The 27,287-nt window shown below is 46.7% G+C and overlaps 1 protein-coding gene across 2 annotated transcripts in view; it reads right to left on the bottom strand.

Moving 5' to 3' along the window:
• The window catches only part of MXI1 (MAX interactor 1, dimerization protein), a 98,714-nt gene extending 72,396 nt beyond the window's left edge, over positions 1-26,318 (bottom strand). Inside the window, exons 1-2 of one of the 2 annotated variants that reach the window (XM_060125309.1) lie at positions 25,910-26,318; positions 7,318-7,450 (exon numbers count right to left, since the gene is read on the bottom strand). In XM_060125309.1, coding sequence (XP_059981292.1) covers positions 7,318-7,450; positions 25,910-26,171 — 395 coding nt within the window. In that variant the 5' untranslated portion in view covers positions 26,172-26,318. Of the gene's footprint in view, positions 1-7,317; positions 7,451-9,331; positions 9,577-25,909 lie in introns of those variants that run through there. The other variant, XM_060125310.1, reaches the window with a different exon arrangement.
• Positions 26,319-27,287: the final 969 nt, after the last annotated feature.

Here is a 27,287-nt window from a genome sequence, read left to right as displayed (position 1 = left end):
AAGGAAGCAAATTGCAAAGGGTAAAAAAGAACTCTGGTGATAAGGCATTAAAACAGCAGGTGCAGACCACACGTTTCAGGCATTTCCCAGAGCAGAAAAGGAGAACAGTAAAACACATAAATTTCAGGTTATAGTCACTGAGTCTTAGTTTTTAAGTAGATTATTACTAGGACTGTTTGCTGATTCCAGAGAAACAAATTGCAGGGATTTCTCTCATCTTCTAGTTGTACTGTGCATACCAGTCCAGTTTCCTTATCAAAAAAATAAATAAATTCCACTTCACCTCACAGAAATGTTCTGAAATTCAAAAGAAATAATAATGTATGTTAAAGGGCTTTGCACACAAGTAGCAAATTAAATGCAAGGTGTTATTGAAGATGGATTCTACCCTTTGATCCAACAATTCTAATTCTTCATGTTTATCCTAAGGATCTAAGTGGACAAATGCACAAAAGTATTTGTACAAAGATGTTCAAAGTAGCCCTGCATGGCATGAAAAAGTAATGTAAAATTAACATTTTAAATGTCATTAACAGGGACTTCCCTGATGGTCCAGTGGTTAAGAATCTGCCCTCCAATGCAGGAAACAGGGATTCGATCCCTAGTCGGGGAACTAAGATCCCACATGCCACAGGGCAACCAAGCCTGCGTGCCACAACTACTGAGCCTGCACGCTCTGGAGCCCACAGGCCACAACTAGAGAGAAGCCTGTGTGCCGTAACAAAGAGTGCGCCCACCACAACGAAAGAGCCCGCGTGCCACAACTAAGACCCAATGCAGCCAAATAAATAAATAATTTTAAAAACGTCATTAACAGATGGTTGGCTTAACAAATTCTGGTGCTCACATGAAGTAGAATATCATGCTGTAATTAAAAATGACTTAACAGACGTGTATGAACTTGAAAAAATATTCAGGATAAGTGAAAGCAGGATTGCAAAGGTTCACAACCCTGAGATGCCTTCTTTCATCTTTCAAATTTGATCAGGTCCTCTATTACGGCCTTCACAGGATCCTCTATTTTTCTCTATTAAGCTCATCATAGTTTGAAATAATGTATTTATATGTTTACTTGAGAACATGTGTTAGATGATAACGAAGACTGTATACATATGTATACACACACACACACACACACACACACACACACACACACAGGGAAGAAAAATCTGCCAGTGTTTTAAAATGTCAGAAGCCAAAATGAAAATGAAAACAATCTAAAAAAAATATGCATACTTAAATTACATTAGCACTATTGAACAGAAATGAGATCTGGATACATATTTTGTCAAACCACACCACAAAACCTCTTTGATTAGATTAGTATTGGGGAAACTGTCTTCACTTAAGAAATGACAAAGAATCATGCTACAATATATCCAAAAGGAGGCAATGCTGTTTAATTTGTAAGGAACAAAATAGAAGAGAAAGCTTTCTTCAGGTTAACATTCCTGCCTGGTTAGAATTATGCATATACTGCTTAAAATCTGGCCTGATATTAAACTTAACCATCACTTATAGCTATAAGGCTTGGACAAAAATCCTTTAAGCGTCTCTAGGCCACATGAGCTTTAACCATAAAATATATGATAATATCTTACCTTCATAAAGCAGAGAGCTGTACCAGATGAAATCCTGAATTCCCTTTCTATGATTTGTGACCTATATTACAGTATCACATAAATATTCTGGCGAAAGGCCTCTCATCAAATAGGAACAGAAGGAGTTGTCCTACCAACTTACAAGCCATGATCATGCAAGTCTCCTTCAAATGATACTTCCACAGGGGGATATATTCTTAAGAAATCCAACAACAGCAAACTTATGCTTCAATGAAGCATTTAATGGAAAATCTGAGTTTGTTGAGGTATATAAATAATTCTTGAGAATTTTTCATTTAAACTTGGTTTTAGTGAAAGACAGAATATCACAGAACACATCAGATCACATCACTCAACATTTGGAAAGTACTTGAAGAACAACACTAATATCATTAAGAGTTTAACTGCTACTAATTTCCACTTTTGTCCTGAAACTTTGGGAGTTCTCTACTGGACAAAGACTCAGCAACTAGTTATTTAATATAGAAAAATTGAAAAATACAGATTAATAAGAAATTTCACAAAAATAAAAATAAGGCTTCATTCTATTATTCTGTGAACAAATAAGTACATGTTTAAGAATAAAAACCGAAGATATGTCTCAAATTACTTCCACTGGGGGGGAAAAAAACCTCTACAACTATACTAGAAAAAGAATTCACCCCGCTCCTGCAAAACAAAACAAAAACCCCCCTAATAATCCATGAAGAAGACCGACAAAAAGGATATAAAGCTGAAAATATAACATCATTCCCTCTAAAATAAGACTAAAACATTTCATCATTCTGTAGTTTAAGAAAAGTTAAACTAAAGCCTTACAAGCAAAAGGAAAGTTGTTTTGTTTTGTTTTTTATGTCGTCAATCTTAGCACATAGTACTGAAATACTGCAGCTGAAAAAAGTAAGACATTTTTCATCAACTTTAAATTCAACCGTAAATTGGTATAGGTATACCTCGGAGACATCATGGGTTTGGTTCCAGACCACTGCAATAAAGCGAATATCTCAATAAAGTGAGTCATACAAATTTTTTGGTTTCTCAGTGCACATAAAAGTTATGTTTACATTATACTACAGTCTTTTTTTTTTTTTTTTTGGCTGCATTGGGTCTTAGTTACCGCACACCAGATCTTTGTTGAGGTATGCGAGATCTATCGTTTCAGCACGCAGTCTTCTCTCTAGTTGTGACGTGCTGTTTTTTTTTTTTCTCTCTCTCTAGTTGTGGCGCTCGGGCTCCAGGGTGCGTGGGCTCTGTAGTTTGCAGCATGCAGGCTCTCTAGTGGAAGCGCGTGAGCTCAGTAGTTGTGGAACGCGGGCTTAGTTGCCCCACGGCATGTGGGATCTTAGTTCCCCAACCAGAGATCGAACCCGTGTCCCCTGCATTGGAAGGTGGATTCTTTACCACTGGACCACCAGGGAAGTCCCTAATATAGTCTGTTAAATGTGCAATAGTATTATGTCTAAAAAAAAAAAAGTACATACCTCAATTCAAAAACATTTTATTGTTAAGAAATGCTTACCATCACTTGACAATGCAGGGTTGCCACAAACCTTCAATTGTAAAAAACACAATGTCTGTGACGCACAATAGAGGGAAGTGCAAGAAAATGAGGTATGCCTGTACTTACTACTTTGTACATCACCTTAAAATAATACAATTACTATATGCATGTTACAAGCTCATACGAATATTTACTGCCAATGTTTGACAGACTTGTGGTTCTTTGCATATATGAGTTCTGATATCACTGAATTCTCATGACACAGGATGACAATAGTAGTCTTTAAAATTAATTGTAGCATTCTATAGTCTACTATAACATACTTGTTTAAAAGAACTGGCAATCTGAAGATTTTTATTCTTCAAATACTATATATTGTTTTCCTTTCCAGATGTATTATCATTAATATCCTTCAGAACACAAAGTAATCAGAGTTTGCCAAAGCAGGAGTTGCACATTCTTCCATTATTTCTACTTACAGAGTCTAATATAATACTTGGCACAAAAGAAAAACTCAGTTCCAATTTAGGACAGTCTACTTGGAGTTTGAAAACCTTCCATTCTTCAAAAACATCTACTGTGTACAGAGCACTGTGATGGGTACTGGGGATAAATCTTTAAGCAGAAGAGATTCAATCCTTGCCTTCATGGAGTTTTTAGTCCAATAAATGAGACATGAATTTATCAATCAGATAACTGTATTTCTACAGACTGTGATAAACAGTGAAGGAAAAGTAGGGATGACATGAGGTATGTGAATACCTGTTCTAGTTTGGCAGATGCGGAAAAGGCTTCCCTGAAGAAGTTATTATTGAGCTGAAGTAAGAGTGTAATTAGATAGAGATAACATGGGGAAGAAAAATGATTCTCAGAAGAGAACAGAGTATGTGCAAAGACCCTGAGGTAGGAGGAAACATGGTATATTGAAGCAATTGAAGGAAGGCTAGCCAATATAATTCATCAGAATTGTATTTGGGACAAGAGTGGTTGCAGGGATACCAGTTAGGAGGTCGCGACAGCTGTCCAGGTGAGGAGTGATAGTATCTTGGATTAGGAGCGTAGCAACGAAGCTAAGAGAAAAGGCAGGTTCAAGAGATATTTAGGAGGAAATCAATGTTACGCTAAAGCCATGTAGAGTAGTGTCAGTAGAGTTTTAAAGATGACAGATCTTACTATTTTTCAGTTGTGAGACCAAACAGTAAAGAAGCTGGGAATTTGAACTTATCTTATACTACTCAATAAGCCAGATAGCAATTGCAGCCAGTTCTCTAATAGCAGTAACATCTCAGCAAGGGTGATTTTTGGAAGTGTGCCAGAAGGCCATGAACCAAGACTAAAGTCAACCATGAATTTAAAAAATAATTATGTATTACAGATCCCACCTCCTAATTGATAAAGGATTCCAAATGATAAAATTACTGGGATTTTCAAGGTACATGCTTTTAAACTCACATTACATCACGCATTTTCTCTCCTTTTTACTTCTATGAAAGTACGGTTTCAAGGCTTGGGAGAAAGGAGGAATAGGAATTTATAATATTATGAGCCAACTCTCAGCATAAATTTATAAAGTAACATTTTATATCAGGAATATCATATTATATCTGAGAATATTAGGGGGGAAAAGTCAACCAACATTATATCTTAAGGATGCTACAATGTCAGGGAACAAATGTCACTTTATGACATACAAGAGATCAATGTTCAAGACGCATAAGAACAGCAACCTCCATATAGGTAGCTTTTTGATCAGGAAAATAAGACGCATATACTCATCAACTCTATTCCTTTCCTTGTTTCAGATGACTAATAAATGAAAATTTTTACAAGTTTTCTTTCTTTCTGCTTTATGCAACCAGTATAATAAAATCTTTATTAAATCCAGTAATAGACTTAAAGTTAACAGAGAGTCTACAGTGCTCCCTTACAAATGAAACAACAACACTATCTCCCAAGTACCCCAGTATTAGAATTTGATCCCTGGTTCCCTACTCCATGAAGCAGAAATCTTAAATGGTAAGGAGAAATAATTTCTAGTGTTCCACTTTAACATACTAGTTCTCATCTAAAGGCCCCACCCTAAATCCCACACATGGGTGGACCTTGAGATAACATATCCTAAAATCTCTTTTTCTTTCTCTCTCTCTTCTTCTTTCTTTCTTACTATTTATATTCCCATGAAAAATTACTTTACTTAGTCTTAGGTGGTCCAACTGTACATGTAATTATTTTCCCTTGGGTACTAAGAACAACATGGCATACTTGTAGTGTTACAAATTTTCTGACATGCTGTGCTAAAATACACAGTAATTAGCAATGTGGTCCCACACACAATAGTAGAATCCTGACAAGAACACTAGCATGAAAGAGAAACATCACTTAGTCAAAACCCCAAGCTAAGCAAAGTATAAGTCAACAGATGACAAAGACATTAATGACCTGTAACATAACTGGTAAAATCTAGAAATACACATCTTATTCATACCTCTATAATCCTTGAGTTGTTAGTAAAAATGTCACATTTGCAATGATGGGGTGGTGTACTGAATAACCAATATAGTAACTGATCTCTAAAACTATCAATAAATCAGTGTCACAGAACTTCAGGGGAAGGTGGGACCTTGGTGAGTATGTAGTTCATCCCTCAACTTACTATGACGACAGTAAAGGACAGAGAAAAAATGTAATGAGATCATATACTTGATTTCTAGAAAGTAGGAAACAATAAATACTTGCAGCATGGCAGAATCCACGTTTGGTTTCCTACCTGGTATTTCTCCCATGTCTCGAAGTTAAAAAAATTTTTTTTTTAATCTACACATGGATTGGAAAACTTATAAATTCCTGAATACAGGTTTTAATTGATGATCCCTTAACCAGAGAAACTGTGAGGGGCAAGAAAATTTATGTGTGCTTTTTGTTTAATGCTGCATATCACACTACGTATTTTCATCCCAAACCTACCATACCACAACAAACCCTCTAGATCCACACATAAACATAAATACAGCATATTACACTTATGGCTAATTATTGTTATAATTTTAAAAATTGTTTAAAATACACAGAATAGTCTTAATGAAGAAAAGAAGCCATAAAGGAAACACAGCTTTAAAGATAAGTCAAAGAAAGAAGAGTGAATCCTAGTGATGTGCCTCAGTAATCCAGAGTGGGACGATCCAACATTTTGAGCTCTGTTATATACAGGAACCTCAGGTTTTCTGCATCAATGAGTTAGAGCCCCTACTCCTGCTCCCTCCCCAATCCACCTCCCCAAGTGTTACTCAATTTCCTGTCTGGAGCTCTCCAAAGTCTTCAGGCAAACTTAGTTACCCAGAGATTGTTCTGTGTCCCTCCAAAATGAATGCTTACATTCTCTAGACCAAACTTTGGAAAAAAAGATCTCATTTAATTCCTTTTATCAATGGAAAAGGCAAGCATCTGTTGATTTTGACTTTCTTTTAAGACTGGACTTTTGAAAACTTCATATGAGATGAATCTTTAGAATTCACTGACCCTCTAGAACAAAAACACTGAAGAGACAGCCAGACACTACCAAAAATTTTCAAAAAAATATAAGTCAACTATGTCTGAGTACAGCCAAGTAAGCATTTTCTAAGTTTCTGTTTTGATTGAAGAATAAGCACCTTCTTTCTTTTTTTTTTTTTTTGCTTTAAAAGTTCCCAATTCAATCTTATCATCCTTAAACAAAAAAAAAAAAATAGACTGTGCCCACTAACTTCCTACTCTACCTAAATATTTTTATTCCTTTGACAAAACCCTTGATTCTGTTTTATATCCTGCCTGAGCTATTTCTGATTTTTAAAAATTTTTGGATCGTCCAAGTTTAAAGCTGGCCCGAGATTGCATTTAGCATGGGGCTGCATGCATGGACACATGCTGCCAGGTCTCTGAACTTACTATCGCTCTCAGTCACAGACATCTCCACTTAATAATCCCCAGCAAGAACGTCTTTCGTTGTCTTTCCAGATTCTATTTCTTCCCTTCTACACAAAGGTAGGTTATGATTCCGAGACTTTATTATTTTAAAAGGGCCAAATCCCGAGGGATGGTGGGAAAGGCTGTTTCCATTTGGCTGTTCAGTGTTGCTCTAGACTTGGTATTAGAGAACTGAGGTCAGTTGGGCCAGCACTTCTGCCTGAGTATGTGCTCCCTCCCTCCAACTGCCCTTTTTAAACCTCCCCAGCTTGCTACCTGTTGGCAGTGCTGGTGTTGCTGCTCCCGCTGCTGTGTTTCTGTGCCCGGCTCAACCTCCGTGGGGGCTTTGAATGCTGCAGCCGGGGGCTCGGCATGGAGGGGAACGCTGAGGCGTAGCCATGTTCACACTCTAAAGAAACGGCAAGAAAAAAAGATATGATAAGAGGAATATACCCAAATTCATGGATCTACAGATCTCAAGTCCTTGCAGTAACAGGTTGCTGAAAACAAGAGAAGAAAAAGAGATAAATTTTTTCCACTCTTTCTGGTTGGAAGATAAAATTCCCAGTCCTTGCCTGGTCATCAATCCTGTGACATATACAGACCCAACTCACCCCAGGAAGGTGTACCAACACCTCCTCTAAACCAAGGAACTTCTCCCTCCTCTCCAAAATCCTCTTCTCCAAGAATTCTTGACTCAAACACCCTCATTTCTGAGACCAATTACCATTCACCTAAATTATTTCACTTGCCTCAAAATCCCTTTTCCTTTAACTATCCCCCTTCTAGAAGGTGTCTCTCTAAGCCCCACATTTTTGTGTACTTCAAATAATTCAATCACCTAGTCTTAGGAGGACACTTTCTCTCAACACAATTTCCAGGGGCTGTACTCTTCATACCCCAATCTCTCTACATCTCCCTTAGTCTCCATTCCTAAGGGGATTCCATCGCATCGCACTTCAGATTCGAAGAGGTCCCTTGGCCACGAGTGTCTGTCCTCCGCCCTGCTCTTCAGCAGGCGTTCCCTTTCTTTGCTCTCAGCCTTGTCTCCTCCACCCCTACCTGCACTGCTCCCAGCCCTTTCCTCCAGTTCTTTGCATCCTCTTTCCTCCCAGGTCCTCAGATCACCTCCATTCTCAGCACCCTCCTTCCCTCTCCTCTGGTCCACCTCCACTCAGGGCAGCTCCCAGGTCCAGCCTGACCCCTCTCTCCATCTCCCCCAGGTGACAGTCTCCTCCCCTTCATTAACATACACACACCCACATGTGCCCCCTCACGCAGGCACCAGTGGTACTCCTCCCCTCACATACCTGCTGCCTCATGCACCTCTCCACTCACATGCCCACCCTCTCTCACACGCACACCCTCACACACTCACCCCTCCTCACACACTCACCCCTCCCTACACACGCACCCCTCCTCACACACGCACCCCCTCACACACGCAGCCCCCTCCTCACACACGCACCCCCTCACACACGCAGCCCCCTCCTCACACACGCACCCCCTCACACACGCACCCCTCCTCACACACGCACCCCCTCACACACGCAGCCCCCTCACACACGCAGCCCCCTCCTCACACACGCACCCCCTCACACACGCAGCCCCCTCCTCACACACGCACCCCCCTCACACACGCAACCCCCTCCTCACACACGCACCCCCTCACACACGCAGCCCCCTCCTCACGCACCCCCTCACACACGCAGCCCCTCCTCACACACGCACCCCCTCACACACGCACCCCCCTCACACACGCAACCCCCTCCTCACACACGCAACCCCCTCACACATGCACCCCCCCCTTACACTCGCACCCCTCCTCACACACGCAACCCACACACACGCAACCCCCTCACACACGCACCCCCCTCCTTACACTCGCACCCCTCCTCACACACGCAACCCCTACACACGCACACACGCAGCCCCCTCCTCACACACGCACCCCCCTCACACACACAACCCCCGCTTCACACACGCACCCCCTTCACACACGCACCCTTCACACACGCAACCCCTGCTCACAAGCAACCCCTCCTCACACACGCACCCCCTCACACACGCAACCCCCTCCTTACACTCGCACCCCTCCTCACACACGCACCCCCCTCACACACGGACCCCCCTCCTCACACACGCACCCCCCTGCCTCACACACGCACCCCCTCTTCACACACTCAACCTCCTCACACACGCACCCCTCACCCGCCGCACCGCACTCCCTGAGCGGAGCTGGAGTGCGCGGGCTCAGGCGGTGGAGGAGGCGACGGCGTCCAGCCGTTACCTCGGTCGCGGCGCTCCAAAAACTCGGCCGCCTCCAGCAGGCGCTGCACGTTGATCATCCGCACCTGCTCCATGGGCACCGCGGGCGGCGACAGGGGCCTCTCCGCGCTCCCTTCCCCGGCCGACAGGAGGCGCCTCAGGCGGCTACAATCCGGCACCGCCCCGGGACATGTGCGGCGGCGGGCGGGCTAGCCCCGCCGCGGCTCCGCGCGCTCCCAGCCGCCCCGCCGCCCCCGCGGCTCAGCAGACAGCCGGCGCGGAGTTTGTTTACCTCTCCGCGCGAGCACGGGGGAGGGGCGGGAGCAGCGCCGCGGCCCGCCCCCTCCCGCCCCTTCCTCTGCCTCCTGGGAAATGTAGTCCCGCCCCGCCCACTGCACGCCGGGAGTCGTAGTACGCACGCCGCTTCAGTGCGCCTGCGCCTTGCCAAATTCCGCAATGGCCGCCGGGAGATGTAGTCCCGCTCGACTTGTACCTCCTAGACGCAAAGACTAAGAAGCTCTCTGGGCTTTGCTTCGCGGAGGGAAGGATTTGAGCGAACTGTGAGTCTGCTCTCTGGGAGCCCTTTTCTCAATGACTCCCGGCGGGCGCCTAGGAGCTGAAGCATGCTTGATCCACAGTGCCACGCTCCAGTTTTCTATCTACTACTACTGTCTCCTGTAACTTGTGTGCCTTGGTTGCCCCATGTGCAGAATAAATACTTGAAAAGCCAAAAATCCCTGTTCAGGAGCAAGGGGTGATCCTATCAGAGCCAGAGAGGGCTCCCATAAGGCCCTTCTTCCACCTCAGTTTTCACAGAGAGGTAGTGTTTTGGGGTTTTTTTTATCTTATTTTTTAAAACTCCTTTCCCCTCCCTCAGGAGGAGAAAAGGCTAGAAAACCTCGAGATTTTAGAAGCTAGAAAACCTCTTTGGTGCTGCAAGTGAGGGATACAATTCAGTGGTTTGGTGCTGGAGTCACATGAGGCTCAGTTCAAATTCTGACTCTGCTACTTAACACTAGTTGTGTGGACTCTTCAGGCCTCATTTTCCTCACATCTATATCAGATATAATTACTCTATTTATCCAAGCATTGAGGGCCTGCCATGTGTCAGGCACTGTACTAGACATAATGTGTACGGTAATGAGATAAACAGAGATGGACCTTGCTCTCAAGGAGTGTGTAGTCAGTAGGGCTAATTGTGAAGATTAAATAATTCCAGCACTTAGTACATGTCACTCAATAAATGGAAGCTATGATGATCATTTCCTCTCACGCTCTCCTCCACAGAGCAGGAACTGAAAGCAGAGGCTAAAGAGAGCAGGACCACATTAAAAAACTGCCAATGGCTTCCCTCACCACCACCGTCTTTCCAGGTCCTCAAAGTCTAGACCAGAGTTTCTCAACCTCAGCATTATTGATATTTTGAGAGAATAATTCCTAACTGGGGGTGGGGTTGGAGACCTGTGCATTGTAGGATATTCAGCAGCATCCCTGGCCTCTACCCACTAGATGCCAGTAGCACACCACCACCTCAGGTGTGACTACCAAAAATGTCTCCAGACATTGCCAAATGTCTCTTGGGGCAGAAAATCACCCCTGAATGAGAAGCTGTGGTCTAGGGTGAAGAAAGGCAAGAGGGTCATAACTGTTGAAAGCTCTAGGAGCAAGCTGGGAACTGCGTAAACATCCATAACTTTTCCCCACCCTGATTATTTTAACCTGCTGGTGGACATCCAGAATAACAGGAAGCTCTTGGTGAGGGGAGAACTTCCTGTGGTCATTCCAGTGGCTACTGCAGAAAATAACCATCTCAGAATGAAAACATTACTCTCAAAAATGTCATGGGCTTAATGCTGCATTTTAATATGCTTCCCTCCTTTTTTTTCCCAAAGTGAACAAGATTTCCAATGAGGTCAAAATCTGCAAAATTCTACCAGCCTTATTAAATATTACACTTGGCACCACATTTAAGAACCAAATAGATGTTCTATCAAATGCAGGGAGACCCAAAATGAGAGATGTTCACAAGCCACAGGAGATTTTTTTTTTTGTAAAAGCTTTGAAACAGGAACTGTGCTTTTTCAGCTGTTGGCTAGGTCACTTCAGCTCTGGGCTTTCCCATTGGGTGTTGGTAACAACCACCCTCCGCATTCAACAAGGGACACGTTGGATAGGGGAAGAATGGAATTATTTAAAAGAAAATACCTGTTCACTCAGAACATCTGTAAGTTGAGGGTAGAAATAAAAATAAGGTTGAAAGTTTCTAATAAAGTTGAAAGTTTCTACCACTTCAGATCACAAATTGCCAAGGGCTACCCCAGGAACTTAAAAGAGGTAGCTTTATAACAAAAGTCTACCCAATGGGAGGTAAACCATGTGACACGCAGTCAAGGAAAAAAGTACAAACTGAAAATACACATGTGTTCAAGATGGGTTTAAATCCATACATCATAAGCCCTAGCAGGCTATTAAGAGAAAGCAGGATGCTTGCAGCACATGCCTGGCCTTTCACAGTTGACCTCCAGATGAATTTACCAACCCTTCTTTTAAAGCCATGGCCAAGAGGGAGATGAGGAGATGCAAAGTAGTGCGAGAATCACCAAAAGGCCACCTGCATATGTTGAAGAAGAGAAAAGGTGATGGTGATGGTGGGCAGTGTTAAGAACTGGTTTCCGTACGGAAATATCCAGCCTCTTCTAACAGCAAATGACCTGCTCCGGCTGACTCCCAGAGTTCTTGCATGGACATTGGCCACAAGGGCCTCCTAGAGCACAAAGCCTGGGGCTCTAGCCTTGGGAGAGTGATGCTACCCACAAACCATCCCTCCGCGCCAGCCTAGCCTGGGGAAGCCCAGAGGCAGACATGGCCTTTCTTTTGCAGATGAATCCAATCTGCACTACAAATAGGGAAACTGAGGAAAAGCAAGGCTTCCAAAGTCTACTGACAAAAGAACCTGGAATCTTACCCATAGTTTCTGATTCTTCTGTCCTCCCCCTAAAGTATCTCACTCAGGGGAGTCTCTTTTGAAGATGGAAAAAGTCCTCCAGAGTCCCCCAGCCCTGTAACGAACAGCCTGGATGGGGACAGTCTGCCTTCTGGAAGAACACGGCAAAGCTCTCCGTTCCGAGGGGTCCTCTCCCTGCACTGTTTACTCAATGTAAATTTTCAAATGATTTACTGCAGATCCATGAACAATGCAGGAGGCTGGTCTGTGTTATATCGTTTCTGCAGACAGGAAAGATGAATAGAGGGGAAGGGGCCACGAGGTTAAGGTGCAAGTCCGAAGTCACTGTCTTAGTGACAACTGGTGCTTAAGAGAACTTCCCTGAAACTGCAAAGTGTATACTGTGCAGGGCACTGTTTTCCGCAATTATCTTTAAGGGTGGGAACAGGGGAGGGTAAGTCCTGAGGTCCTAAGTAAGAACTGTTAACAGTTGTACATCTTTCCATCCCCCACCCCAAAATGACAACCGCAGCCTCCTCCTCGCCTCTCCCCTCGGAGCCCAGAAACGTGAAGAGCAGCAGAAAACCTTTTCTTCTGCCCAGTGAGTCAGCCTTGCCTAACTTCATGCGTAAGCTCTCCTCGAGTCAGCAGCAGCTCAGAGCTGCGGGTCTGTGTGCAGCCGAGATAAATTTGGGTCTAGAAGGGATGACGTAATGCTAAACCCGAGAGGTAGCTGCCGCCTCCCAGAGCTCTAGTCGCCAGGGCTGCCGGCTGACATCCCAACCACACGGAAAAGCACCACGACCCAGGTGCCTGAGCTGGGGATAAAGGGAAAGAAAGGACGTGAGGGTGGAGGAAACAGCAGGGGGAGGCAGTGTTAATCTGAGATCGCTGAATCTGGAAGTTTGTTGTTTTTTAACTTTGGTTTTCTGGTGAGATCAGGCCACTGGCAGAGGCTCAAACAGCTGCACTTGACTTCCATCCTGGCCTATCTCTTCCCTCTTAGAAAAGGGCTTCTTACATTTTATTAAATGGCCCTTATAACAGCAGCCTATTTCGGTGATTATAAGGGATGTGTTAATCTCTCGAATGTCCTCTTCCTTCTTTTTTGCATTAACTTGGATCCGAGAAGAAATCTGCATTGCAGGACTCAATTAATATGCACGTGTAAGACTCTTGCTTACCCCGGAGCACCCCACGTGGGGGTGCAACTGATAAAGTATGCAGGAGGATCTTGCTAGGGCCATGCCAAGTGAATGTTCCCCCAAATAACATTTCATGGTTTGTTTCATAGAAGTTTGTATCATTAAGCTTATTCCTCAATCCAGCCTCCATTTTTCAGATGAAAATACTGAGGCTCAGAGAGGTATGGTAACTTACCAAGGTCACACAGTTATCTATCAAACTGATGGAGCAAGGGTTAGGACTCAGTCTTACAGACTCTCATCCTGTGCTCTCTACCCACCTCCATAATTCTTTTTCTAGTTGATTTGTGGTTTTAAAAATAAATAGGTAAATATGGGGTTTCCCTGGTGGTGCAGTGGTTAAGAATCCACCTGCCAATGCAGGGAACATGGGTTCGATCCCTGGCCTGGGAAGATCCCACATGCCATAGAGCAACTAAGCCCATGTGCCACAACTACTGAGCCCACGTGCCACAACTACTGAAGCCTGCGCGCCTACAGCCCATGCTCTGCAACAAGAGAAGCCACAACAATGAGAATCCCGCACACTGCAACAAAGAGTATCCCGGCTAGCCGCAACTAGGGAAAGCCTGCGCACAGCAACGAAGACCCAACACAGCCAAAAAACAAAAACAAACAAACAAATAAATAAATTTTAAAAAAATAAAATTAAATAAATAAAAAATAAATAAGTAAAGTGGAATACATTTTCTGGTCTTTTAAATTTATGGAGACCTTCTCCTTTAACTATCTAGATCAAGTTACATTCCAAAGGGATCCAAAGCCTGTTCTGTTTCATCTTCTGTTCAAGGTTCATTCTTCCCTAAGGAAAGGGAAGAATCAACTCCTCTGCCGGTGATGACCCCAAGCCACGGGCCCAACCTCGCTACATCACTTTAGTTAAAAGACCAGCACAGGTAAATGATCTTTGTTGTATGGAAGTAGCTTCCTTCATTAGGAATGCCTCCCGAATACTTTTTTTCAAATGACATTTCATCATGTGTTGCTGTAGTCATGTATTATTCTCCTTTAATTTGTGGTTATAATCATTTATACTGATAGACTTTGTGACTTTCAGCCATCTCTGGCGTATATCCTGGTCAGCCATTGTATGTTTTTCTATAAAATTGCTCATTCCACGGGTTAATATTTTGTTTAGAATGTTTGCCATCTATATTCAAAAGCAAGAATGTACTGTCATTTTTTGTTGCACTTATCAGGTTTTGGATGCAATGACCTATTCTTTCAAAGTTAAATGCAACTTGATTTTAAAGCCTTAAAAAAATATATTACCAGAGGCCTTCCCCTGCTGCTAAGAGGATGCCCCACATTCTTGACACAGCCCTGGGTAACCCTCCCTCCCCTGCCAGAGCCTGCCTACGGTTACCCTGCCTCACCACCCCTTGGCATCATCACTCCCTTCCAGGTGGCAGAAACTTGTGGAGGTCACTCTTAGGGCCAGCCAAGCCCTGGACACTAAATCACACACCCAGTCCTGCTGCCTCGTGGCTGAGTTCTCAGCTTCAGGTGTACTATTTAGAATAAAACACCAGGACTTTGCCTGGCCAAAGATGTCTGTGATCTCACCATCACTTCTATTTCCAGCATTCTGATTCTAATCCTAGAACAACATGCCTCCACTTGCCTACTAGCTGCTACATAATGAGAGCCAACTATGTGCATGGTGCCACTTGTATAGTCAGTTCATTTAATCCTCTACACACCTCTGAGATTCCTGTTTCCCAGATGAGGCCCCAAAAGGTTAAGTGATTTGCCCAAGGCCACATAGGTAGCAAATGGATTCAAACCTAGATTTCCCAACTCTTGGACCCCACGGCGTACGTCAGGGTATGTTCCGTCAGACAAGGTCAGACAAAATTGGTTAGGGCAATGGTCTCACCCAGGCATAATACCATCCGCCTAGAAGACTTCAGAAATGTGTAGGAGTGTCTTTCTTGAGTGTCACCACGACTGGGGAGTTCTACTGGCATTTAGTGAGGATGAACCAAGGATGTTAAATCCTGCAGTATTCCAGGCGAACCTGCTCAAGAAGAACTGTCTCAACAATAGCTCCCTTGTTGATAAACACTAGGTCAGAAGGTTAAAGGCAGAGAACTCATCATTCGTTCAACGAAGATTCCTTAATCCTCCATTACATGCTGGGCACTAACCTAGATGCTAAAGAGAACAATGCACAAAACTGCTTGTGGTCTTTGTCCTCAAGGTGCTTGTATTCTAGCCTGATAGATGATAAGTAAGTAAAATCATTGTAAACCGTGATAAGTAGGATAAGGGATAAATAATAAATGAGATGGTGGGTAGCTTTAAGTGGGTAGAGGGATTAGGGCAATCACAAGGGCTGTCTAGGCCAGCTTCTCAAACTTTAACGAGCGCACAGATCACCTGGGAATCGTGCTAAAATGGAGACTTGGATTCAGCAGCTCTGGGGTGGGACCTGGGAGTCCCATTTCTGACAAGGTCCCAGGAGACACCAGGGCTACCCATTCAGACCACACTCAGGTTAAACAGTAAGGGTGACAGCCATGCAGGGAATATGGATTTTATTCTAAGTGAGATAGGAAGGAAACTATTGAAGGGCTTTAACCAAATAAATGACATGAACCCAGTTATATTTAAGATCACTCTTGTTTCCTAGATCTCGATGGAGGAGAGGAAGAGGTTGGACCTACGCCGTTTGACCAGAACCAGCTGGCCCACACTGGCAAGGTGGCAGCCAGGGCCTAAAGCTCATCTGTGCGGCTCACACTTGCCAAGCACGGGCCAGACCAGTTGCCCTACAAGCTCAAGTGCCTTCTGGAAACCTAGTAGAGCCTGACAGGGTGTGGATTCACACCCTTGACATTGTAGCATCCAGAGTCTCAGGAGGCCTACTGGTTGGGTGAGTTCCCCAGGGGGTGCTGGGCAAGGTGGCACTGCAAGGGCAAGTGGCAACACCCTAGACCATTGCCTTCCAGAAGAGAGGGCCCTATCTGGCTTCAGTGTCCATGCCTAAATAGTCCCAGAAGGTTTTGGCTGCCCTCTCTCTGCCCCAGGATGAATGGGAAGTAAAGGAAGTCGTTCCAGGGAGGCATTCCCAAGGGGACTGTCAGCCTGAACCTCAAACATTCCAGATTCCATTTCTTGCCTCTTGCTCTCTGACACTTCTCTCAGAGTCCTGAAGTCTCCTAGGAAGAAAGAAAAACCTGGTTTTGAGTCTCAGCGCCACTCTTTGTTAGCAGGTGGCCTTGGGAAAGTTAGTTAGTCTTGCTAAGGCTAAGGCTTTCCTCATCTATAAAATGAGGATAATGACAGCACCCTCCCGTTGGATGATTGTTAGGATTTAATATAAAGCACTTAGCATTGTGTTGGCACATAGTAACTGCTCAGTAAAAGGGCACCATTATCACTATTCCTTTGGAAAACAGAGACAACATTGTATCTGTCAGCAGCCTCCTTGGGGACAGGCTATCAGACTCACAGGAGACTGGCAAGTATTATTTACTGTTCTCCATTTGTCTGTCACTTGCACTGGAATATAGAACTGGAACTGGAGACCATACATACTGTACTTTGGAAGCAACAAGCACGGTGCTTGGCTCCTCACAGGTGTTAGAAATTTTACAGCTGGTGGAAAAAAGGAAAGAAAGTTGCATGCAAGGTACTCAGAGTCTTGGGAGTCAAGAAATATGGTAGAGATGGTCAGGTGTGGTGGAGGTAAGAGGGAGGTAACACAGGGACATCATTAGGAAGTTCTGGGCCCCTGTAGAAATAAAAACAGAGGCCACATGCACTTACACTTGCCACCCATGGCCAAAAACAGAGCAGCCCTGGGCACGCCCTCCATTTTAATACAACAGTATTAAAATAGTCCCGGATCATCTTTATTCAAGTATCCTTGCTAATGGCAATAAAGACACGGAGTAAAATATCTCAAATAGCAGGTAATCCAAATCCCCTTTTATTAGCTTTAAACTTCCCAATCTTTCTCTCCCTCAGGACACTGTGTTTATCTTTCTAATTTTGCCGTGTTTAAATTTCCTTGGCAGACACTGGAGTTGGATATTAGAGGTATGAGGCCAAGGGCATGTTGTATGGGAGAGCAGGCTTGGTAGGAGCACTGCTAGGGACAATCCTCCAAGTGCAGAGTGCCCCCGTCTGTAAAGAACTAGGAGTGGAATGTGTTCATTTACAAGGTTGCTTACACAGTACTTGATTTCCTAAGCTCAGGCAGCTTTAAAAAAAACAAAAAAAGAGTCAGATCTGTAAATATTACAAGGATAAACACAAAGGGTTTTAAACACCAGGCTGGGGGGTGGCAGGGTGCATGCAGGGAGGGGAGGGACTATTCCTTTTTTTGGAAGCCCGGCATAAATTTTTGTTCTATCTGTAATGATGGCTAGAACCAAAGACACAAAGCCCAAGTCAGATGCAGTCCCACATGGCTGGGGTTTACTTTAAGACAACTGAATTTCTAAATCTGGCACTGCAATAGAGTATAACTCCATGATGGCAGGAAACTGTACTTCCAGGTCCTAGCACAGAGCCTGACATAAAGCAGTGTGGACCCCTGAAATACCAGTTTGATGGATGGATGAATGAACAAACTCACAGAACACATTTAAGGAGAATTCCTGGCATGCAATATAATTCCACATTTTATAAAATTATTTGCCACAGGGGCCTTTTAAAGAAAGGTTCTCTAACCTAAATTTTTAAAAAAAGAGATCCTATTTACATATATTTCCTGGAGATGTATTGCTCAAAACAAGGGTCACCTGAACTTTCAAAATATTTCACAAGCAAGGGGCCCTGTACAGCATTCTGCCAAGATGAGGAAGCAAAGAAGGAACCTCCAGCCGGGGAGGATGGTGGCAAATGCCCATTCGTTTTGGCCGGAGAGGAGAGATCAAGTCAGCTGCTGACAGCTTTGACACCTCCAGCCAGGCCACTCAGGGACAACAGTATCGAGAAAATTACTTCCCTTTAGTTTAGCAGAAAAGCCAGAGAGCAGGTGTCTCTCCCTGCGGAATTGAAGCTTCTCTCCAGTGTGAGCCAGAGCTCCACCCTCCACCCCCAGAAGGAGGCCCCTCCAGGAAGACTTGAATTCCTCCTCCTCAGTTAAGGCTGGGTAGCCATCCTGTCACTGTCATCGCCTTCAGGCTCCACCCACTCCCCCCCCCACTAAATGTAAAAGAAAATATTTCTTCTAAATGGTGAATTCAAATTAGCTCAATTTTGAGAGACTATTGAGAATGTCGCAATGACCTTTGCAATAACCGGACACACCCTGGGATCAGTAAACCAGGGTTGAGAATTGCTGACTTTATGAGCACCTGACTTGTAAAACAAAAGCCCGGTTTGGGGCTCTGCCTGGGACCCATTCTCACGTCAGGCGGGAGGCAACACAGCCCAGAAGGACCTGGTTCTGCCTCTCCTGCGTCATCTTGGGTAAGCCACTGTCCCTCTCTGGGCCTCGGCCTCCCCGTCTGTATAGTGAGGATGATGGCTGCTCTGTGACCTCTGGGGCTCCTACTGGCCCTGATGCTCCGTCTTACCACCTGCCTCCTTTAAAACAAAACCCAAAAGGGAGTGGAAGGCAGAATGGGAAAGGGAAGAGAACTGGTTCAGAAGGCCAGGTTACCATAAACCTTCCCCCATTTCTTCCTGCTGAAAATGCCTTTATTCATTCTGCAGGAAGATTCCCATTTTTTGCTGGGTTATTGCTTTTTATACTTCGTTTTCTTTCTCTCTCTTTTTTAAACTCAAAAGCCACAAAACCACAAGTCACCTCCCCCAAATGGGTCATTTGGAAGCCAGCGCTATCAGGGGTTAGGTGTGTCAGGCCTGGCATACTGGTGGTATCTAAGTGAAGACCAGGCCAGGGCAACCATGGGCTTCTCCTCCAGAAACCCAGTTTAAATCAATATTTATGCAACTGTATTTATAGAAAGTGGTGGTGGTAGGGAAGAGGGGGTGGGGTAGGGAGGCAGGGGGATCTAAAACAGAACAAGCCACAATGACTGATGCAAATCTTTGTGGCCAATTCATTTCTGCAGGGCCAGGCTTTTTTTTAAAAGGCAAAAGACCCAGCTTTTGGTGAACCTGCTGTTGGCCCTAGTACCATAGCAACAGCCCCAAGTCCTCTAATATGTCCAGAGGACAGACTTGGGAAAGGCAGTAGGAGGGGGGTAGTGTTTCCTAGGAGCCTAAACTTGAGTTAGGGCCAGCAGAGTTGAACAACTCCGAAAAACAAAAACAAAATCTCTCTGGTTGGCTCTCCTGTCTCCAGCTTCACTTCTAAACCTTTTCTAAGCAGAGTGTGTGCAGAAAGACCCTGGACAATCAACAGGGTGTTACAAACACCCACTCTGCTTCAGATTATTGGGTGACCTTGAGCAAGTCATTTCACCTCTCTGGACTTCATTCCTTGGCTGGAAAATGCATACACCTATATATGGTTAAAACTGTAGGCTCAGTCGAATCAGAGGCCTAGGTTCAAAACTCAGCTCTGCCATTATTAACCCTGTGACCTTTGGGCAAGTTACTCAGCTCCCTGTTCCTCGGTTACCCCCTCTGTAAAATGGGGGTAATAGAAGTGCATATGCCATGGGGCTGTTGTGAAGATTGGAGGAGATAACGCATGTTTAGCCCCATTCTTTACCAAGTATAGTCAGTACTCCATAAATAGTTGCCAGTGTTGACATTATACAATGCAATTAGTTGCTGCTGCTGCCGCCGCATGCCGGCACCCTCTTCATTTCTTTCAGTTCTACCCCCAGACTTCTGCCAGCCATTCTCAGATGAAAACCCCCATTTCTAGGTGCATCAGTGGGACAGTGTTTTGGTCAGAGAGGGCAGGTAGGTGAGCAGCTGTTGTTTTGCCTTGGATCTGATAGAGCTTCCCCCCGCCCCCACCTCCCAATCCAGGAATGGCTCAATTCAGCTTCTCTAACTTCCCAAGGTCCGGATGCTTTTCCTGGGTTCCCTCCACAGGTTACCCAGTCCCTGGGAGCTCTGGGACTCTGAAAGCCACAACAGTATCCTCAAAAGTCTATTTCTGGCATTTACCTATGGGCAGAGATAATATTTAAAACTGGAAAAAAAGTTGAATCTGAGGAACATAATTTAGGATGCAGAGGAAACGGAAGCCTGATTTAATAATGCTCTATACATAACTCCACCAAAAACAAGTACATTACTCCAGTCCCATCATAAATCAACCCATGGAGTTTTCAGAAAAAAAAGCAATTGCACATAGTACATGATCAATACATATTTGTGGAGTGAATGAATGAATGAATCGTAAGATGCCTGCTGTACAGAAATGTGACCAAGGTGAACATTAGTTGCCACCAAAGCCCTCAATTTTAGCATAAATTGCACTGGTTTCCTGCTCTCTAAACCAATAACTGATCCGTCTGTAGGGTCACAGCTGATGTAGTTTCAGCTCTCTAGGCCTGACCTACCATCTCCTTATAAGCCCTGGTCTTTACAGCCCAAGGGCATTCTGCATTGATAATGGGAGACATCCTCCCTCCTTGGAAGAGATCAGTATTTCCAGTTCTTCTCCAAGTCTTCAGAAAGTCTGTCATGTGTCCCCTGGCCTTCAGACCTGATCACTGTGCCATAGCCAGTAAATGACAAATCCAACCAATCAAAGGATGTATATTGTCTACCATATGCCCAGTGTTTTGCAACAGTGACATATACTGAAATACTGTAAGTGATCTTTTCCCTCAAGATGCTCATCTTCTCCCTGTGAGGATAAAGCTAATGCACAGCCAACAAGTAGAGAATTGCTGATTATCAAGGCTCAAAGAAGTGACTATTTATTGAGCACCTACTATATTCCAGGTACTTTAAATGGAGAACCTCAGTTAGTTGTTCAGCAATGGCAGGAGGCCGATGCTATTGTTATCCTTGTTTTACAAAAAAGAAATGAAACCTCAGAAAGGTTAGGTAACTTGTGCCCAAGGTCACACAGCCAGTAAGCAGTGAAGGGGGGATTTGGGCCCTGCTCTGGGTGACTGTAAAGCTTTCATTCTCTCAACTACCCTGACTTAAGAAATATCCAGGGGAGGTTTCCTGGAGGAGGTGGGAACTGACCTAGGACTTGAAGAGTAGGTAAGACACAGATAACCCCAGGGGAGTAAGAGAATGAGGGCATTTTAGACAGAGAGAAGAGTCTAAGTCAAGCATAGACGCATGACTGTAAAGCCTGCTTGCTGGTGGACCTGCTGGATGGGAGCAGAGGAGATTAAGTCAGGAAGGCAGGGTAGGGCCAAATGACACCACACAGCAGCAGCTTCCTCTGTCTGGAGGAAGAGGCTGCTCTTTGGCCTGTCCATGCCCTTAGGAAAGCACCTCACCCTCAAACCCAGGTAATGCACTCCAGAGACCCGCCCATGGCTTCTACTCCCATTTAATCATTCTTTTCTATCTTAAGCATTGCCCCAAAGCCACCTTCCCTACAGATTGGGAAGCCCTTTTCTGTCCTGTAGACCTCACCGGTTATAGTAACTTCCACTTGCCTGCTGAACAACTTCTACGCACAGAACACCCTTTTGTGAATTTCTTTCTTATTCCCTTTCATTTTTAACCTTTTCCAAAACAGGAAGTACATATTTTCTCTACTAATCAGTCAGTCCTAAATTACTATCCCTCCACTGGACCCCAAATGGATATGGGTGATATGTCAGAGGTTATTTATGTATAATTTCTGAATTTGTGAAAACAGGGTCACAGTATCCATGATTAATATTTCTGGAGGCCTTTAGTTTGAGATTCTCAGGGATTCACATCAGTTGGAACTTTGGGAGAATGTACCAGCATATCCTAAGCAATCCTTGCCTTGCACAGAGCAGTCAATACTGAGTGACTTAATTTGAACACCCCAAGAAAACTCATTATATATACTGAGAATAATTCAGTACTGTGTACACTCAGTGAGCTCTCCTAGTACGGAAACCTCAAAGAAACCATGAAAAGCAGTTCTGGTGACAACGGAAAATAAGGCAAGCTCCTGCCAAGTAAATACTTTGCAAACGGTAAAAGCGGAACGTGTAAACTCGTGACCAGGGCCTTATCGGTGCATTTCGCGAATGTCTCACAGAACCCGAAATGGAGAATTGAGGCTCAACTCCCGGGTGAAGAGCGTCCCTTTAAGAAGGGACTGTACCAGCTGGCCAAACTAGAGCTCCCCGTGATTTTCTGGCTTGCCTCCTGGCTCCACCCCCCAGTCTCTGGCCTCAGCAACGCGTGACGTTAGAGGAAGCTGAAGCTGCCGATTGGCTGAGCGACGCTGCTAGGTCAAGTCCAGTCAGAGGAAAGAAGTTTGTCTCCATGTGGAAACCATGTGTCTCTAGCTGGGAGGGGGAAGAGGAGAAGGCGGAGAAACTGAGATCAAGTGATTACAGGAGAACTGGCTGAAATGAAAGCGGGGAGATTGTGCACCTGAGCCGGCCAGTAATGCCCTTTGCAGTAGTGACCTAAGAAAACAAACAAACAAAAAAACCTTGCCCAACTAACAAAACTTGAGCCCCCCCCCCGGCCCAATCATAAAAATAATTAAAAAGCTAGGGTCCTTGCTTCCTTCCAAAAACCAGGGACCTGAGAAACGCTGTAATCCTATCGGAACGCCTAGATTCCCCTCCCTCCCCCAACGACTGAATGATGTAAGCGTTTCGGAAAGCGGGGCTCTGAAGCAAAACAAGTCCTGCGCGCGCGGAGGGACCCTCAGTGCCCGAACCCGACGCACGCACGACCCGCCCCCCGACTCGCATTATTGCTGTGCACACGCGGAGCGCCGTGACGCGCGGGCATTGTGTGCAGCGAGCAGAAAACAACGGCGAGCGCTGCCAGCGCGAAGAAGCACCCCTAATAAAATGAGGCAGATGTAGGGCCCGCTGTTTTCCGTACTAGGAGACCGAGATGGGCGGGAGGCGGGGCGAGAGTGGGGAAAATAAAGTGGCCTCCGTGGGCCGCTCCAATTTTAAGGGGAGATAATAGAGGGCCCTGCGGATGGTCGCCCCATAGTTTGCTGGAGGTCACCCTCGCCTGCGTGAGCTGTTGGGGAGGGGGCAAGGGCCTCGAGCGGAGTTCCCGCTCTCGGGGAAATCTGGGGGCCGCTGGCATCACGTCATGCTGAGCCAAACAGCGGCTGCGAAAAGAGGCAAGAGAGCTAAAAATACTCCCGCGGGGAGCCGGCCGAAGGAGGGGGGCAGCGGGGCCGAGGGGCTGATTACGCACACGAAGTTGACTTCGATTGGGGCGCCCAGGTTCCCGAGCCCCTCTCGGGGTCTTGCAGCGCGGACACCTCGGGAAAGGGACCAGGAGGAAGCCCCTTGGCTTCCACGGTCTCGGGAGCCTGGCTCCGCTGCCGCTGGCCCGCCCGGTGCGGGGCAGCCCGGCCCAGCGCGCCCGGCCCTCTGCTTACGTGACTGGTGGCCACGCCAGAGCCCCGGCACCGGTAAACAAGAAGGTGGCGGCGGCCGAGGCGGCCGGGGGAGCGAGGGTGGGGGCGGCGAGGTGGGGAGCAGAGGTCTCCGATTGTCTGCGAGTGCGAGGGGCGGGGGGCGAGGGATGCGGTGGAAGCTCCAGCAGCCTGTTTAGTACACCCTTCTGTAGAGGGGGTCGGAGGGGGCCAACCAGGTTTGCCACACACTGCCAAGGTGCCCTCTTTGGGTGCACCCCCGGCCAGAGCCGGCGCCACGGGACAGACTCAGGGGAACAGGGCACCCGAGCGGGGGATAGCGTAAGAAATCACGCCCCTCCCCCTTCCAACAAAAGCGAACACACCAAACAAAACCACGTCTTCCCCCACCTCCCCACCAGCTCTGGCTTTTCAGAAACTACCCTATTGACGAATGCACACTGCCCCCCCCAAAATCCCATGAATAATCGCAAACATTCAGCTACACAGCCGACGATGCGCCTTTCTCGCAACCCAGGCACTCCGAGAAAACAGGAGAGAAGAAAAGAACGCACCACCGACCACGCTACACAAATCCTTGTTTTTGCCTTAAGCTACTGCACGATTTCGCTGCCATCACACGGTTACTTTAACCCCGAAGGCCTGGGGTGCCGGTCAGCTAAGGTGTTTTTGTGTTTGAGGGTTGTTGTTGTGTTTGGGGGAGGGGGAGTAGGTTGCAAGATCTGACACGTTGCAATCGGACCCTTTCTTTCTTTTCTTTCTTTCTTTCTTTCTTCCTTTCTTTCTTTCTCTCTCTCTCTCCTCCTCTCTCTCTCATCTCATTGATCTTCCTACTTGTTCGGACAGATTAAACAGCCTGCTTTTCTCTACTCTGTCAGTCTATATTCCTCGGCCCCTTCGCCCTTCTCGCAGCTATTATTTGTGAGGACCGTGCTGGAAACGCCGCACACGCGTGCCCCCGTTAACGGCGCTGAGCGACTGCCTGGGGAGGATGGGGGAACCCAGTTGGCAGAGGCAAAAATGAAACAAACAAATACAAAAAGGAGGCCAGGCCGGGGTGGGGCTCCCAGCACCACCACCCCCAAGCATCGCTCTCCACCTGAATCTGGGGTGGGGGGGAACAGTAGAAATCCACGAGGAAGGCATTTGCCTTCCTCGCCCAGCGCGCTCACTCGGGAGCCGTATCCCGGAAAATAAAAAAAACCGAACATAACAGCCTACACCTTCTTCCATAACTATTGTTTCCTGCGAGATCCCAAAGTTTCCTTCTGGCTGCGTCCCCCTCGCCAAGTTTCCCGGGCGCAGGGCGGCGGGTCCGGGGCGAGCTGCTGGCGGTGCTTGGCTTTGCCGGCCTGTTTCTTTCGGGGGAGGGGGGGGGAGGCGGTGAGGAAACCACAGGGCACCAGAGGCGCAGGAGGACTGTATCCGTGGACGCGATGGCCTGAGCCCAGCCTTGCTGCGAGAGGAGAGGAAAAAGCAAAGTAGACAGGAGGGAGAAGACCCGAGCCAGCCCGAGCCCACGCCGTGGAGGGCTGTTTGGTTGTTGGTGTTATCGTTGTCGTGTGTGTCTGTGTGTTTTCTTTCTGGAACCGCTAAGCTCTGCCTACAGTTTCCAACTTTCGGCTTCTAATCCCCACCCCACCCAGGAACGAGCGACAGAAAAACAACACTTGTCTGCCCGAGAAGGCTCCGGAAAAAAAAAAAAAAAAGGAAGAAAGGCGACCTCGAAGAGATGAGCTCTCGGCTCAGTTGTCAGCAAACAACAACACTCCCCCGCTCCTCGGCCCAGCGGTCCTGCCAGCCTCTGGGAGACGGACAGACGGACGCACCGACAGGCCCCCCCCTTCCCCCCGCTCGTCTTTGTTACATCTTTAGCAGCTTTGTGCGTGCGTGTCCTTTCTCCGGTGTCATCGGCTTTACTGCCGAGGGCTGGATGTGTGTGTGTTGGGGGAGGGGGGTCAAGCAGGCGACAGGGGTCGCCCAAATGGGCGAGGAAGAAAGAGCCGGGCGCTGAGGAGGAGCCAGCGCCCCCAAACTTACTTTTGTTTTCTTTCTCGATCTGCTCCAGGTAGCTGGCGGCCTCGAGCAGAATCTGCACGTTCTGCAGAAAAGTGTTGATGTGCTTCTCCATCGAGTTCTCGCTGGTGTTGAAAATGTCCGAGAAGGGGCACCTGAGCTTGGCCCCTGCGAGCTCCTCTGGCTGGGCCGGGGGCTCGGGCGCGGTCACGGCCGGGGGCGCGGCGGGGGCCAGCCCCGCACCCTCGCAGCGCGCCTCCTTGCGCGGCCGCCCGCGTTTGCCCATGGAGGAACCGGGGTCCGCCGAGCTCGTCCTGTTTTGGGGCGGCGCGGCCCGGCCAAGCTCCGGGCCCCAGGGGAGAACCGGCTGGCTGGAGCGAAGAAGGCGCCGAGGCGAGGAGGCGACCTGACTTCCCGAGCCTCGCTCCGTGCAGTTGTGTGTCTGAGTGTGAGTGTGTGTCCGTCTCGCAGTGGGTCTGTGTGTATGGGAGATTGAATGAACCTACAGGACAGACGGAGGCGCTCTGGCGCCTGGGTCCTAGTGCGAGCCGGTCGCCATCAGACCGGTCAAAATAAAAGGTGGAGACAAGCGAGGCAGGGACCGCCCCCTGCCCGTCTCCGCACACTCCCCGACTCTATCCAAATCTTACCACATTGTAGAGCGTAGGATTTAAACACGAATGGAAAAAAATACTCGAAGGCTGTGAGCGCACCAGCATAAAAACAAACTACTTAGCTATCTTTTTCTTCACATAAGAGTAATACCAATGCCTGGCACATAGCAGGTTTCCAACAAATGGGGGCTGCTATGACTTAAAAAATAAAAGCCCAATCCAAAATATCGTCACATGTGACCTCAAGTTCTCTTCCCCCAATGCACGCACACTCACTCACTCACTCACAGACGCACGGGCATCTACCTTCACGGGGCCAAATGAAATCCCCAGGCCACCAAATCCCAGTTACAGATTTACTCACTCTTTCTTTCTCCCTTCGAATGCAAAGTTATTTTCCAGGAAGAGGGAGGAGGTGTAAGCATCTCTCCCCACACTCCTCTTCCCAGCCATAGTCCAGCTGTGCAAAGCTCACGGTAGGGTGCCACCACACCTGGCTCTCTTTTATTTGACAGAAAGGCAGAAGTGGCAGCCCAGGAACCTCCCACCCCTACCCCAGCTGAATTCCACCTTTTGGTTCTGAAGACCCCTGCCCCAGCTGACATTGTTTCACTGCTACTGCAGACCCAGTGAGAGTCTGCAGGAACCATGGATGCTCTCCAGGCCCGGGAAGGATGGTGGGAGCCAGGGCCCTTTGGGAGTGCCATAGAGAAGGATTCAAGTCCCAGCTCTGCTGCATACAGACTGCGTGTGTGCCTGGGTGAGTCCTATAACTGCCCTTGGCCTAA

Source organism: Lagenorhynchus albirostris, chromosome 16 (assembly GCF_949774975.1).
Source record: "Lagenorhynchus albirostris chromosome 16, mLagAlb1.1, whole genome shotgun sequence".
Taxonomy (NCBI): Eukaryota; Metazoa; Chordata; class Mammalia; order Artiodactyla; family Delphinidae; genus Lagenorhynchus; species Lagenorhynchus albirostris.
The sequence above is the reverse complement of the archived record's forward strand: the minus strand, read 5'-3'. Positions and strand labels throughout refer to the sequence as shown.